This window comes from Ascaphus truei, chromosome 4 (assembly GCF_040206685.1).
Source record: "Ascaphus truei isolate aAscTru1 chromosome 4, aAscTru1.hap1, whole genome shotgun sequence".
Classification (NCBI taxonomy): domain Eukaryota; kingdom Metazoa; phylum Chordata; class Amphibia; order Anura; family Ascaphidae; genus Ascaphus; species Ascaphus truei.
Window position 1 is genome coordinate 4,576,392 of NC_134486.1, and position 13,880 is coordinate 4,590,271.

Genomic DNA, 13,880 nt, shown 5'->3' on the forward strand with positions numbered 1-13,880 from the left:
TTAATTAAAACACTGAAGGAGGATATAAGAAGGTGGGCGAAATTCAATATCTCTTGGATAGGAAAAATATATAGCATAAAAATGAATATTCTCCCACGCATCTTATACTTATTCCAAACCCTCCCAGTGCCGTTAAATTTGAAGGAAATTAGAGATCTACAATCCGCCATTTTTACATTTATATGGGGGGGCAAAAAACCTAGAATATCTAATCAGACCCTAATGAAACACCCAACAGAAGGGGGCTTAGCAGTACCTTGCTTAATTTCATACTATCAAGCGGCCCAATTATGTCAACTCTCCCAATGGCAAACAAACCCTGATTTGAAGTGATGGGTCACATTGGAAAGCAAAGCTTGTTCCCCATTGGAACTAAGCAACCTATTATGGACCCCAAAAATAGCAAGAAAATCCGCTATACAGCAGCCGCTATCCTCAATGACCAATTCATTAGCAATCTGGGATGTTACCAAATTTAGATGCGGACTTACGTCCAAACAAACCCTGATGACACCCCTATGGTAACCCACACTTTGCTCCGGGTATGCCTAGCGCTAACTTTCAAATTTGGAAACAGCATAATATTCTGAGACTACAAGATCTGGTGGTAGACAACAAACTCATATCATTTGCACAAATTAGAGAAGAGAAAAATATCCCACATTCAGAATTTTATAGATACCTCCAGATCAGAGCCTTCTACAATAATTCAACCCCATACCCACCTTTGACAACATTCGAAAAGTTCTGTCTGAATGAGACTAATACGAAGGGACTCACATCGCAGATGTATAGAGAAGTGATCGGTTCTGGAATTAAAGTCACCCACAAACTAGGTTACATGCTAAAATGGGAAACAGACTTAGGGGAGACCCTAGATTTAGATGAGTGGACCCAAATAGCAACAGCAGCTGCTAAGAGCTCGATTTGCACAACATTAAAGGAGAACGCATATAAGGTCCTAATGAGGTGGTACCTCACCCCGCTTAGACTATCCAAATTTGTAAACGGTAGTTCTCCACTCTGTCCGAGACAGTGTGGAGAAACCGCTGATCTGTTACATATGTGTGGTCCTGCCCCCGGCTGACTCCATTATGGAAAAAAATCATTAATTGGCTTCAGAGGCTTTTAGGCCTCGATATCCCATTTGATCCCGGGCTCTTCCTTCTGTGAAGAGCACGACAGGGCTTCTCAAAAGCAACTCTTAAACTAATAGCTCATTTTGCTACAGCCGTGCGGTGCGAGATTGCAGCATTATGGAAACAAAGTGAAATTCCTGTTATCCCCAAAATTCGAAACAGAATTTGGTACGTATGCCAGATGGAAAAATTGACAAGTTTAGTCAATGACACTGGCGAAAATTTCCTAAAAGTCTGGACGCCTTGGCTGGCCCAGACAGACATCCCTGGGGTGGAGAGTTCCACCGTTTTGCTTTAATAGTAGCTAGATGCGTTCTCCGGTAATGGAGTAGCTCACTCAGCAGCAACAAATTAAACCAGACACCGGTCTCGGATACGTTGAGCAGAGTCGCGGCACCCCATCCTTCCTCTCCCCCCCCCACCCTCTTCCCCTCCCCCTCCCACCTAATTTTACTTTATGATTATTTATTATTTAAGATTATGTCGTTACTTATAACTCTGTTTTGATGACAATGTTTGTGTTCAGCTGTAATACATAAGAGATATGAATAATGCATGTCACAGTACTGGAAATAAAATGTATACATGCTGTATTTTCACAAAAATAAAAAAAATACAAGTTAAAAAATAATAATAGTAAATTCTCCCGTCATTTAACGTAAAAGTAAAGTAAATTTACTAAAACTAACAGAAATTACAACTCCTCTCCATTTCAGCCTTCCCCCTTGCTCTAGTCTCCACCCCCCTGCTTTCCTTCACTCTCCTTGTAGCAAGAGACGTCTCCCAAACTCAAATTACAACTTTGCTTGGGCTACAGAGACAGGGGATGTCATCCGTAGCCGTAGCTGTAGCCGTAGCTATAAGCGCCGCCTTAGAGTGTCATCTCTGGGACCCAGGTGTTGAAAATGTATTACTGCAACTGTATACTAATTTTGCGACAATAAAGATTTATGTGACTTTTGCCTTTACTGGGGTGCTGGGATCGAGAGAATAGTAGGCTGTGGGTTTCAGGGTGGGTTTGTCGGAGAAAGTCTTTACAGAATGTGTCTATGTATCGGGGTTCCAAAGATATGGGATACACCAAAAGTTGTATCCAGGGATTGAGTGAGATTCTTGGATACAGCCAAGCACATTACTCTACCAAACTCTGACTCTGAAAGCGTTCTTGCGACTCACCGCCAGGATTCCTGCTGCAGCATCATCCAGAAAAGGTAAATGGGTATGAAGGGGTTAAACTATATCTACAGCTATCTACGAAGTCCCTAGTTTAGCAGTAGTTTCCCAGTATAGCAGAGATACTCAGATACATGCCCAGGTACACTGAACCTAGTGTAGGGGTTCAGGGGATGCCCCAGCTAGGTTATAAAGCTGAGCAGGTTTTACAGTGTCTAAAAGTTTGAAAAGTTATTTTTCTAATGTGTGCATCCCTGACACCAGAATAGGAACTCATAACTTTAAGCAAACAGAAACAGGACACAATATATTTTATTGAATGGTGACAGTTTAATGTGTATATATATACAGTGGTTGACAAATCACCAAAAAATCTACTCGCCACACAAAAAAATCTACTCGCCACCTAGTACCAAACGTGTGCTGCTTGGGCCAATATTTACTCGCCCGGGGGTTAAATCCACTCGCCCGGGGCGAGCAAATGTATAGGTTTGTCGAACACTGTATATATATATTGGTAACCTGTATATGAATCAAACTGTGGGATTTCTAAGTCATGGATTCCGAGGGCCCAGATGGCTACCAAGCTTGGTGCCTCTGTGTCTGTGCGGAGTCCGGACATGAAAGCCTCAGGGATGCCAAGGTGTTAGAACAGGAGGGTACTGCAGTTCTGCTTGAGTACCCACATCCTGGGCTAACACAGGGCTATCCGGACACCATTTGCCAGAACCAAGACTCTTTGGAGCCTGGGCAATGGGGTGTGATCAGTATGCAAAGAAGCAGAGGTGCCAGGCAGGAGAAGGCCCAACCTGAAAGACATTCTAGTAAGAAGCCATTTTCAGGTTAAGCCACATAGTACGTGGTTGGACCAGAAACCTAAAGGCTCTTACGCTTGTGGTCGGTGTAGGGCCTGCAGATATGTGCCTAAAAAGACAGAATTTATGGACTCCACACAAACACTGACATTTAAGATTAAAAATTTTATAAATTGCACCACTGAGGGGGTCATTTATTTGATCGTTTGTTCCTGCGGTAAATTATATGTGGGCAAAACCTTCAGACATTTCAAAATAAGAATTCTCGAGCATCTTGGATCCATAAGAAATGCCAAAGATACACCACTGGCACGACATGTGATCAGTGAACATCAAGGGAACAGTGACCAATTGATTTTTATTGGTATTGAACACATACCCTGGGGTCAGCGAAAAGGAGACTGGAATAAGATCCTACTGATACTCCACTACAAACACTCAGCCCTATGGGTCTGAATGAGGGTTATATACACCTCTTTTATATGATCTAGATCTACATTTCCAATCCATTGGATATATGTTACTCCACCATATCTCCTTAGGGGGCTCCAGGTATATAGTTTAAAACTAGATGTCCGTTTTGACCTAAGGGGCGGACAGCTCAGGTTAGGTCATTCCTACGTTATTGACATGCACATCCATATACCTAATGATTACCTTATATCTATACCCTAGACAGAGGTGTATAGAGGAATACCTTATTATCCTATCTAGGTTGGTGTATAAGCCCTCATTCAGATTCATTCCCATGTCACCATTTATCAATATTAGTGTAATTTATTTGCCATATATGGCTTACCCAGGTATTGTTACTGTTTAGACCTCCGACTTCATTTATAATATCAGCCATGTATATACTATACACTCTAATCACTAGCCTAACTTAGAAGGAGACCTGGTATATGTTCAGGGTTACACAGTGGCTTTAGACACAGTTTTGGAATCCCCATTTCATTTTCATTTACCTTACTTTTAATTTCGCGTTATACATAGCTGCCAATCATCATTTTGATGAGTGACAGGGGTACCTTTAAGTATCGCCTAGCGTGTTGGTATATAAGGGGGCAGCGCTACTCTATTTGCTACCTCCCACCTTGAGAAAGCGCCAGCCCCTTGTGCGCGAAACGCACGTCAGGATGATGTCATCGCGTTGACGTCGTGGAGGAGGAGTAACGGGTGAGGTCGCTCTGATGCAGCGGGGAGCGGTTTGATTTTGCTCTGTGCTCGATTTTGTCCTGCAGCCATAGCGGCACTAACTGTGGGATTTCCAGAGTGTAATTGATTCTCAGCATGTTTCCATAGCTCACAGACCACTATTAGGTGGCTCCTTTGTAGTACCCAGATGTTCTTACTCTACGGTGCCTACTACGCATATTGAGATTTGGAGACCACTTTTATTAATTATTTCTATCCTATACCCGCACCCCGCCCAGAGAGAGGAGGCTCTATTTAGAGGTTGTCAAGTTATTTGGTTGTTAACCTAACACCCACCCTGACATAGACCTATATTCTGTCTCTCCACCTTGATCGAGTCACCTAGTAAAGGGAATTTATAATAATTGATTGTGGATTATCCAATTTAATTCCCTTTCTTTGGTGCCACCCACACTGTGTGTTTTAATTGTTTATATGCTAAATTGAGTTTGCGTCATTAATTATGCGTCGTTATCTGGTTTAATAATAAAGTATTTATTATTTTTGGCCATTAGGCTTTTTATTGGTAACTGCCCTCCCACAGTGCAGGGAGCGGTTACTTATTTGTACCCCATACAGCTAGCTTACTATTTCATGTTAGTGGGTATTTGAACCCATATTACATTCAACAGCCTTGTTGTGCAGTTATTGGGGATCTTGTAGGAGAACTCTCTGTCTCCTTATATGTTTGTGTCTGTTATTACCATCCCCTTTGCACCGGCTGTATTCAGTACATTTATGTATGATTAAGCATCATTTTGGTGAGCGGTATCTCACAAGTTATATCTATTAGATTCAATATCACCTGCTAAAGAGAGTAATAGTATGAGTAGAAATTTGAGTAGTTGTTTGCAAGTTGTTACTTTATGATGTTTGCCATTTGAGTGTGCGGTGGTTGGTGTGCTGGTTTTCAGGGTTCTCCACCAACATTCAGTTGATAGTGCAAGGCTTTTGAGTTATCCAGGGTGTATGGTGATGTTGGGTGTGGGCCAGGAGGGAGGCGTTTGTAGTGGATAGAGAGAGTAACATTTCAATGAGGCCATGAGAAAGAACAAAGTGGAATTAAAAAGCAGGTTCATTATGCCAAAGGTAGGTAAGGCTGCATGTAGCTGTTTTGAGCTAAGTGCGTGTGCGCAGACTAAACAGCAGGGATCATAGTGTGGTCAGAATAGCTCACCGTTTGTTGCCTTGTGTAGAAGAGTTTGCAGAAGGATGCAGTCCCCAGTCACCTCTAGTCAAACTATAGTCTAACTATATACAGGGTCACTTTAAAATGCCTCACTATATCATGCCAATGCAGTCCCTGCTAATGCAGGGGGGGGGGGGTATTGTTTTTTTTTTACAGCTAAAACAGTCACATGACCCTCCCCAATAAATCAGCTTGTTCCAGTTGGTCAATTAGCAAGACACAGTTAAGAGAAAATTTAAAAAAAAAACACCTTTTGATATTCAAACATACCAAAATTATCAAAACTAAAGGCCGCTGGGTAAATCTTTTAAAACAGGACTTGCAGATCAGGGACATACAAAAATTATCAATACTAAAGGCCGAAGTGAGGAGTGCCCACCTAGAGAAACTAACTGCTGTTATCCAGAACTTTATAATATAGAGGAGAACCAAAAAATAGCGATCCTCCTGGGAGAAGATGAAACCACAGCAGAACTGGCTGCACACTATGTACGTGATGTTCCGCCGAGCGCGATTCACAGGCACTTTGCGCTCTAAAGTGACTTTGCGCTCTAAAGTAAAACTGACTTTTTTAAAGAACTTTGTCAAAGTCCAACTTTGCTCGTACGATCAGCTATTTGCGCTGAATCCTGCCCTTCTGCGGGATTCACTAAGCTACGCAAACTTATCGTACTTGAAAGTTGCGCTGAATATAGCTCACTAGCTAAAGGCAGGTGGAAAAAAAAGCTGGACTTAGAAAAATAAAATGTGTTTACATTTTTGCAGGCGCAACACCCATACAACAGGCCGACAGGTGTCCCCGGCTGACCCAGCGGGGGTCCCCGAGGGAGGCCGGGGGTCCCGCAGGTGTCCAGGGGTCCCGTGGGTGTACCCGGCTGATCAAGCGGGGGTCCCCGCGGCCATCCCGGGGTCCTCGCGGGCTGTGGTACCAATGTTGTGCCTCCAAAAAAATAAACAATATTTCTAACTAAATACACCCCCCTCCCCCTGCCCCCTAACACATACAGTACAGTAATGGGCAAAATAACTATTATCCAGATATGGATAATAGATTATTTGTCCATTATTAAACACATTAACTAGCATAATAAAATAAAAACAGTTCTACTAACCTCATCAATATGAATTCTCTCCGCCTGTAAGTTCCCTATGTCCTCCGTAGCCAAACAAATACATAACAAATACATTCTGGTGTCACTTAACCCCCTAATCACCTGATCGGTCAAAAACCGCAAAGGTTTTAATGGGGTTAAGCCACCCTGGCCCGATACCCACCCTTCACCCATTCATTTGTACAGTGGCTTCATCATGTATGTATGTATGTATGTATGTATGTATGTATGTATGTATGTATACACATATATACACACACACATAATATATTTATATACATATATATATATATATATATATATATATATATATATATGTAGCCATGTACCCCAGGTTGACCCTCCCCTCCGTTGTGGTGAGAGAGTCAAGGAAGTGTGCAGGGAGCGCTCCAGTGCACCGGAGGTTCCACGGCGGCCCGAGAATTCAGGGCGCCACCATTTTGGTTTTCGCGCATGCGCAGCGAATCCTGTAGGTGACGGCGACAGAAGTGAGGTCGCGCATGCGCAGCAAGTGGTTGCGGTAGCGCGCGAAGCACGGAACAACCAGAGGAGGTTTAGAGCAGGGGACTGCAAGTCCCATGAGCCTCAGCCAGACCAGGTGACGCCCGGGAGCCAATAGGGCGGAGAGACTGAGCAGGAAGAGGTTAGGAGTTTGCGCAGGGGAGCACGCTTGCCAGAGAAGACCGGGAAGGGGAAGAGGTAGGAGCTCAGTGTGTAGAGAGGCAAGTAGCCTCTACACTAGGCCCGAATATCCCCAGGACCAGATAGGCCCTGAGTCCCAGTCAGTTATAGTTAATGTAGGGACATGCCTTAGAATAAGGATCTTGTCACATTAGTACATGAAGCTAGGGACACAGAGACTGTCACAGCATCATCCAGAGGTTTGGGACCAGACCTCCTCAGGAACATCATCAGCTCATCGGGTGGGATCGCCCCGGAGGACATCACAGGTAGCTCCGCGTCGTCGGATCCTTTGTGAAGACAGTTTGCGGGCCCGATTGCAGGAGCGCTCGGCAGGTAACATCCATTAAAGTGCACCAACTATAACAATGCTCATACTAGTGGCTGCGCAGTCACATACACACACTTACATTTGGGGGTTGCGGTGTGGGGTGTTGGACACGGTGTGGGAACACGGTGAAAGGTCGCGTCCTGCGAGACATGTTAACTATTGTGTCTCATTAAGGAGTAATACTGATAGGATATGATACATGCATGGTTATGGTTACCGCTAGTAAAGCTACTGTTTCTTTTACATGCTGTGTGAGTGGTATTGTGTTATTGTCCTGTGAGGTACAACTCCCGCTCTGCTGGGAGCCATCAGAGGTGGAGGCGCTGCATTTGGTATTTGGTAAGAGATAATCCATACATATATATTGCCCCAGGCTCTCCGTGGCAGTTGCTTAGGCCCTGTGAGCCAACAGGTTATACAGCATTGGTAGTTATACTGTATTCAGTAGGAAACAGGGCTACATATACACACACACACACACACACACACACGATTAACCAATATACAAAGAAATGTTTAAGCATTAAAAAAACATGCCAAATGAAAATAGCACATCTCCAAATCAATAAATCACATTGCATTTCAAAATTAAAATCTTAGATAGCCACATAAAAAAAACCCAAAACAATTCAAAATAAAATAATTATTTTCTACCAACCAATATCTAACAAATGGCAATCTCCCAATCGACAATCAAAACATTGAATTTTACACTGTATACATGATGCATATAATCAGTGCATCATGTACACTATGCAAATCAATGTTAACAATAAAATATTCCAAACAAAATACAATTCAATCCAAACAAGTATACTTTTTAAACCAAGCAAGTAAACAGAAATATATTACCATTAATTAATCAAATCCGAAATCAATTACAATCCTATCCAAATCAATTACACAATAACCTATTTCAATAGTTAAACCAAACCATTCTTAAAAAAAATTACCATCAGACAAAATATAACTACCAAAAATAATCCACTATTAAAAAGCAAGCCACAACCTGAAATCAAGTACTGAAAAAAGCACCAAAACTTACATCTATCTACATTAAAAATTATATACACACATTTGTAAGCATTGCAGCAAAATACATTGTAAAAACAGCAAAACAAGCATTTCCAAAACAATAATTTCTTACCCTGTATGTATATATCGATCTAGACATACATACATACATACACACATAGGCAAGAAATGATAATCAAAATCAAAAACTATGACATGTAAAAAAAAAAAACCTGTAAAAGTTAAAAATTATACATTTCTTTTGTTTACTTACCATTACTTGACCCACTCACCGACTCCCGTCGAACAGCTTACTCTCGAACCAATCCACGCACAGGAACCCATGAAATAAAAAACCATTACAATCCACGCGTCTCCTTTCTTTTATTTGTAATCCTTTCCGTGAAGTAAAGCCTCTGTCACATGGTCTACTAGAGCCTATCAGAGTTGGGATTTCGTTCCCATGCTCTGATTGGCTACCGTACCATGTGTCGCCGGCCATCTTTGTTTTGATGACGTCATCTTAAAGGCAAATGAAGCTCAGCCATTCTGATTGGCTGGCGTAATTTCCTTTAAATGACATCATCATTTTTTCCCTCGCCAAATAACATGGTTTTCACGCCCCAATAGGGCCGTGGGAACAATATTACGAAAATGTGATGTCATAGGCCTATAAAAGCCTATGTCGTCTCATTCTGAAGCCAGACGCCGAGGATGGACCTCCTACAGATAGAAGAGGACCAGGGCGTGGCGCTAGAAGAGAAGAAGACCCGGAAAAAGACAGAAGACAGAAGACAGAAGAAAGAAGAATACAGATGAAGACCCCCTTTGACGAAATGGATTACAAATAGAAGAAAGAAGACACCGTTGTGGATTGTAATGGGTAATTATTTTATGGTTACCTTTGGATTGGTTCAAGAGCTTCCGGTTCCCCTGGATTTCAGTGAGTGGGCCATCTAATGGTAAGTAAACAAAAGAAAAGTATATTATTTTAACTTTTACAGGTTTTTTGATTTTTTTTAATGTGTATTTTTTTTAAATTCCATTTAATGCCCCTGAATTGATCTATGTCCCTATGGATATACATACATTCAGGGACACTGAATGGGTGTATTGTATGTGATTTTTTGATGTAAATGCATTGTTTTTTATGCTCTTTTATTGCCCCTGCATGTTATGTATATCTATATGGATAGACATACAGGGATAATAAATTATTGTTTTGCTAATGTTTATGTTCTTTTCATGTATTTAGCTGCTTTATTTATACATGGGTGTGTGTGTAATTTAATTTTTATTTAGTTACATGTAATTTTTAATGGTCTTTGCAGTAGTATATTTCATGGGCTTGCTTTTGATGGATAATATTTGATGAATAATGGTGAATTTCTGGAGTTAGATTTGTATGATGGTGGTTACTTTGAAGTAGAATTTTTTTCTCAATGGTTTGGATTTAGGAATTGAATAGTGAATTGTATAATTGATTTGGATTGTATTGTAATTGATTTAGGAAATTGATTGATTGATGGTAAATTTATTTATGTTTACTTGCTTAGTTTCTATTTGATTTTGTGGATGGCATTGTATGTTATTGTTCATAGTGTATTTTATTTTGAAATTGATTTTGCATAGTGTTACATGATGCACAGATTAATTATTTATACATGTTTATGTAATCCTTTACCATTTATTGGTACTATCCCCTGCAGAATTTAAATGTCCCGGTCACGTGACGTGGAAGCTTTAAAAGTGCAAGGGATACCAGCACCCCATAACGGGGCCTGTATCTCCTGAAGTATGGGGTCACCGGACCTGAAACCAATGCGATAGAAAATGGTCTCAGGGCCTTAGTGAATCGTGCCTCCGGCTTCATTTTTTATCGGACGTGCAATTTTTTTTCAGGCCAGCGTGAAAGCTCAGAGCTTAGTGCATAGCCCCTTAGTGTGTTAACCTTGAATTGTGTAACTGTATGTGTGTGTCTTTTATGAGAAATAAATTACCATTTATTTTACCATCTTGTTTTGCTCAATCAAATGATCCCAGTTATAAAAAGGTGTTGAAGAACCTGGTCTCCCGTGACACATAGGTTCTATGTATTTGCATTTCAGATAATTATACATTATATCCAGACAATTTCAATTGAATAATTAAATGATTTTATCCCCATGCAGCCCCATGCACTCACCTCTTGCATGAGACTGGCAGAGGCAGGTCCAGGAAGGACAGCTGTGGGCTGTCAAAGCCAAGGTGGACAACAATCACCCCCCCAATGAGGACATCCCCAGGTTGGGAGAAGGACTCCATATTCCAGCCTTGGAGCCGGCAGCCCTGCTGTGGTTGCCCCTCACCCAGGGAGGAGAGCAGCATCAGAACCTGGAGGAACCTCCTCATGGAGACTGGTATTGGGTCATTTCAGTTAGGATCACACTATTCCTGCAGACAGTATCCTTCCGGTGCAGGACAGTAGGATGGGTCAGTGACCAGGGCAGAAGCAGCACGTTGTACTAGAACCAGCTGATAGAAGAAGAACATTATTATTATTTCCATCCTGAGGATAATTTGAAGATAAATTGCTGACTCTACTCTAACACACAACACATATAAATGTTGCTGCTAAAGTGTCACCTTTGTTCAAGAATCACAAATTCCCAACTGAAATGAAGTGAAACTAGTGTCATTAATTACAGAAATAACACCCCTATAACCTGCATGAGCACAGGCATATCCCAGAAGCTGCAGCAGAGAAATACATTTCAGAACAGAGACCCCTGTATCTCCCCTGACTACCTCAGTACAACGCGCTCACGTTTTGCTTCTGTACAGGAGGGAAAATGGTTCGTTTAATTCTATGAAAGGGGGAAAACTTGGACTGAAGCCACTTTACCCATTCACCTACACAAACACCTCTCTCTGACCTCTATAGTAGGGATGGGGGCTGCAGCCCTTGTTATAATCCTTTTCCCTGCTGTGTCTTCTGTGTGTAACTGGGACCTTCCTCTTATTAGTCCTGTATCCCAGGCAAACAGAAGCTGTTATACTATCACTGCCAGTAATCTCACTGCCTGTAAGAGACACAGCAGTTACTCACATACTTAGTCTTACATGTGACACAGATAATAGGATTATTCCACCTTAAACAATAAGGAGTTTTTTGACACAGTTAAATTCCCCAAATAGCTCTAAATCGCTACATAGAGTGATGTTAATGGGAATTTGCTAGTACATTAGATCCCACGTTAGGATAAGCAGCAGGTATTTTATATCCTATGGGGATATTTAATAATGTCTCCAAGCTGCAAAACTGGGACAAAGTCTGCACTAAATCTGTGCGCTAGATTTATCTGCAAAATCTCCCGTAGCTTCCAATGGGATTCCTTTTCCTATTCTCTGATGGAAATGGCTGTTTTGGGCTCTGTTTTTGGCCACCTTTTGCAGCCGGGAGACATTAGTAAATAGACTTTTGATCCTAAATGTATAATACTCCTAAACATATTACTGGGACTTTATTCTTATTATGATAAATGATGCAAAGGAAGGCAGCATCTTTATTTATAAGAGAAATAGTAATACTAATACAGTACTACTACTACTACTACTACTACTACTACTACTACTACTACTACTAATAATAATAATAATAATGTATTTCTTACTACATCCCAGCACAAATAAAGTGACAGAGAGACTCTGTTTTTGCAGCTTACTAAATAGATTCCTATTTGGGCAATTGTACTTGCACCGCTGCTGTAAGGTGGCAATAGATGTTTACCCCAGCAAGGGGGTAAGTCCTTATAGCAGCAATGCCCCATAACTGCCCCCTAAAGGCAGATATATAATGTATCCCCCAGTTACTATGCCAGCCCCACTCAGAATAATGCTGTAATTACTCTCTGAAGTTCCCTGCTGAAGTTAATTAAAGACGCATCTCTCGGGCTTCTCATGAGTTCCCCTCACAAAGGGGCTGTTACCTCTCAATTTCCTGCAGCTTTGTTAGTGTGATGGCACTTGTGCAAAAGCAAATGAAAACCTCAATAACATTAATATATATTAATATATTAGTAAGAAGAATCCCCAGAGGACAGCGGGGGAAGAATCCCCAGAGGGCAGCGGGGGAAGAATCCCCAGAGGGCAGCGGGGGAAGAATCCCCAGAGGGCAGCGGGGGAAGAATACCCAGAGGGCAGCGGGGGAAGAATCCCCAGAGGACAGCGGGGGAAGAATCACCAGAGGGCAGCGGGGGAAGAATCCCCAGAGGTCAGCGGGGGAAGAATCCCTAGAGCGCAGCGGGGGAAGAATCCCCAGAGGACAGCGGGGGAAGAATCCCCAGAGGTCAGCGGGGGAAGAATCCCTAGAGCGCAGCGGGGGAAGAATCCCCAGAGGACAGCGGGGGAAGAATCCCCAGACGAATGCGGTTACAAACAAAACCCCACTTTTAATGGCGGAGAATTCATCAGGACGTGGAACGAGATATTAGATGCCGGTTCATATGCCCTGATGAGATTATTAATACGTTTTAGGGAAAAGCAGTTGGAAGGTTTAGGAGAAGATATCACCAAACTTCAAGATGAGTTAAAACTATGTAATGAAATGACATAATGTAAGGACCTGGAAGAGGGTATAAATACCAACACGGAAAAATGTGAAGATGAACTGGTTGAAAAAGAAAAAGTTTCAAAGAGACATACATGACTATAATTCAGAAAAAAATAGGAACTGGGGATCAAAAAACTACAATATATCCAACACTATGAAAATAGGAGTTATAGCGTGATACGGTCAAAGCAACAGATAGAGCATCACAATAAATTAAACGCTCACCAGAGAGAAACACAGCAAGATTGGAGGAATGCAAGCAGCAGACACCAGGTACATACACCAGGCACCAGGTTTCACCATACACCGAGGGTGAACACTAGGGTGCACGTATCATTACTTGTAGATACGTGTGGAGAAATCTATACCAAAGAAGACGTACAGAACATGTAAACAAAATGCAGATGAGATAAGAGGGGCAAGACAAAAAGAGACCGCATGGAAAACCCCACCTCACTCCACTCCGATCATTTTTTTAAGTAGAGAAACAAGGGCAACTAAAAAGGGTAGAACCAAGCAGGACAGAAACAACTCAGAGATACTACAGGAAGAAACATTACAATTGAGATAGAAACAATTAGCACAGACACAAAGAGAATTAAAAAAGCTAGAAAAGAAATTGCAGAGGGGGCAAAAAAGCT

At 41.8% G+C, this 13,880-nt stretch overlaps 1 protein-coding gene across 1 annotated transcript in view; it reads right to left on the reverse strand.

Annotated features, from left to right (window-relative positions):
• LOC142491886 (extracellular calcium-sensing receptor-like) overlaps positions 1 to 11,671 on the reverse strand; it is a 65,442-nt gene extending 53,771 nt beyond the window's left edge. The window contains exons 1-2 of the mRNA XM_075594705.1: positions 11,564 to 11,671; positions 10,834 to 11,162 (exon numbers count right to left, since the gene is read on the reverse strand). Coding sequence (XP_075450820.1) covers positions 10,834 to 11,039 — 206 coding nt within the window. The 5' untranslated portion in view covers positions 11,040 to 11,162; positions 11,564 to 11,671. The remainder of the gene's footprint in view (positions 1 to 10,833; positions 11,163 to 11,563) is intronic.
• Positions 11,672 to 13,880: the final 2,209 nt, after the last annotated feature.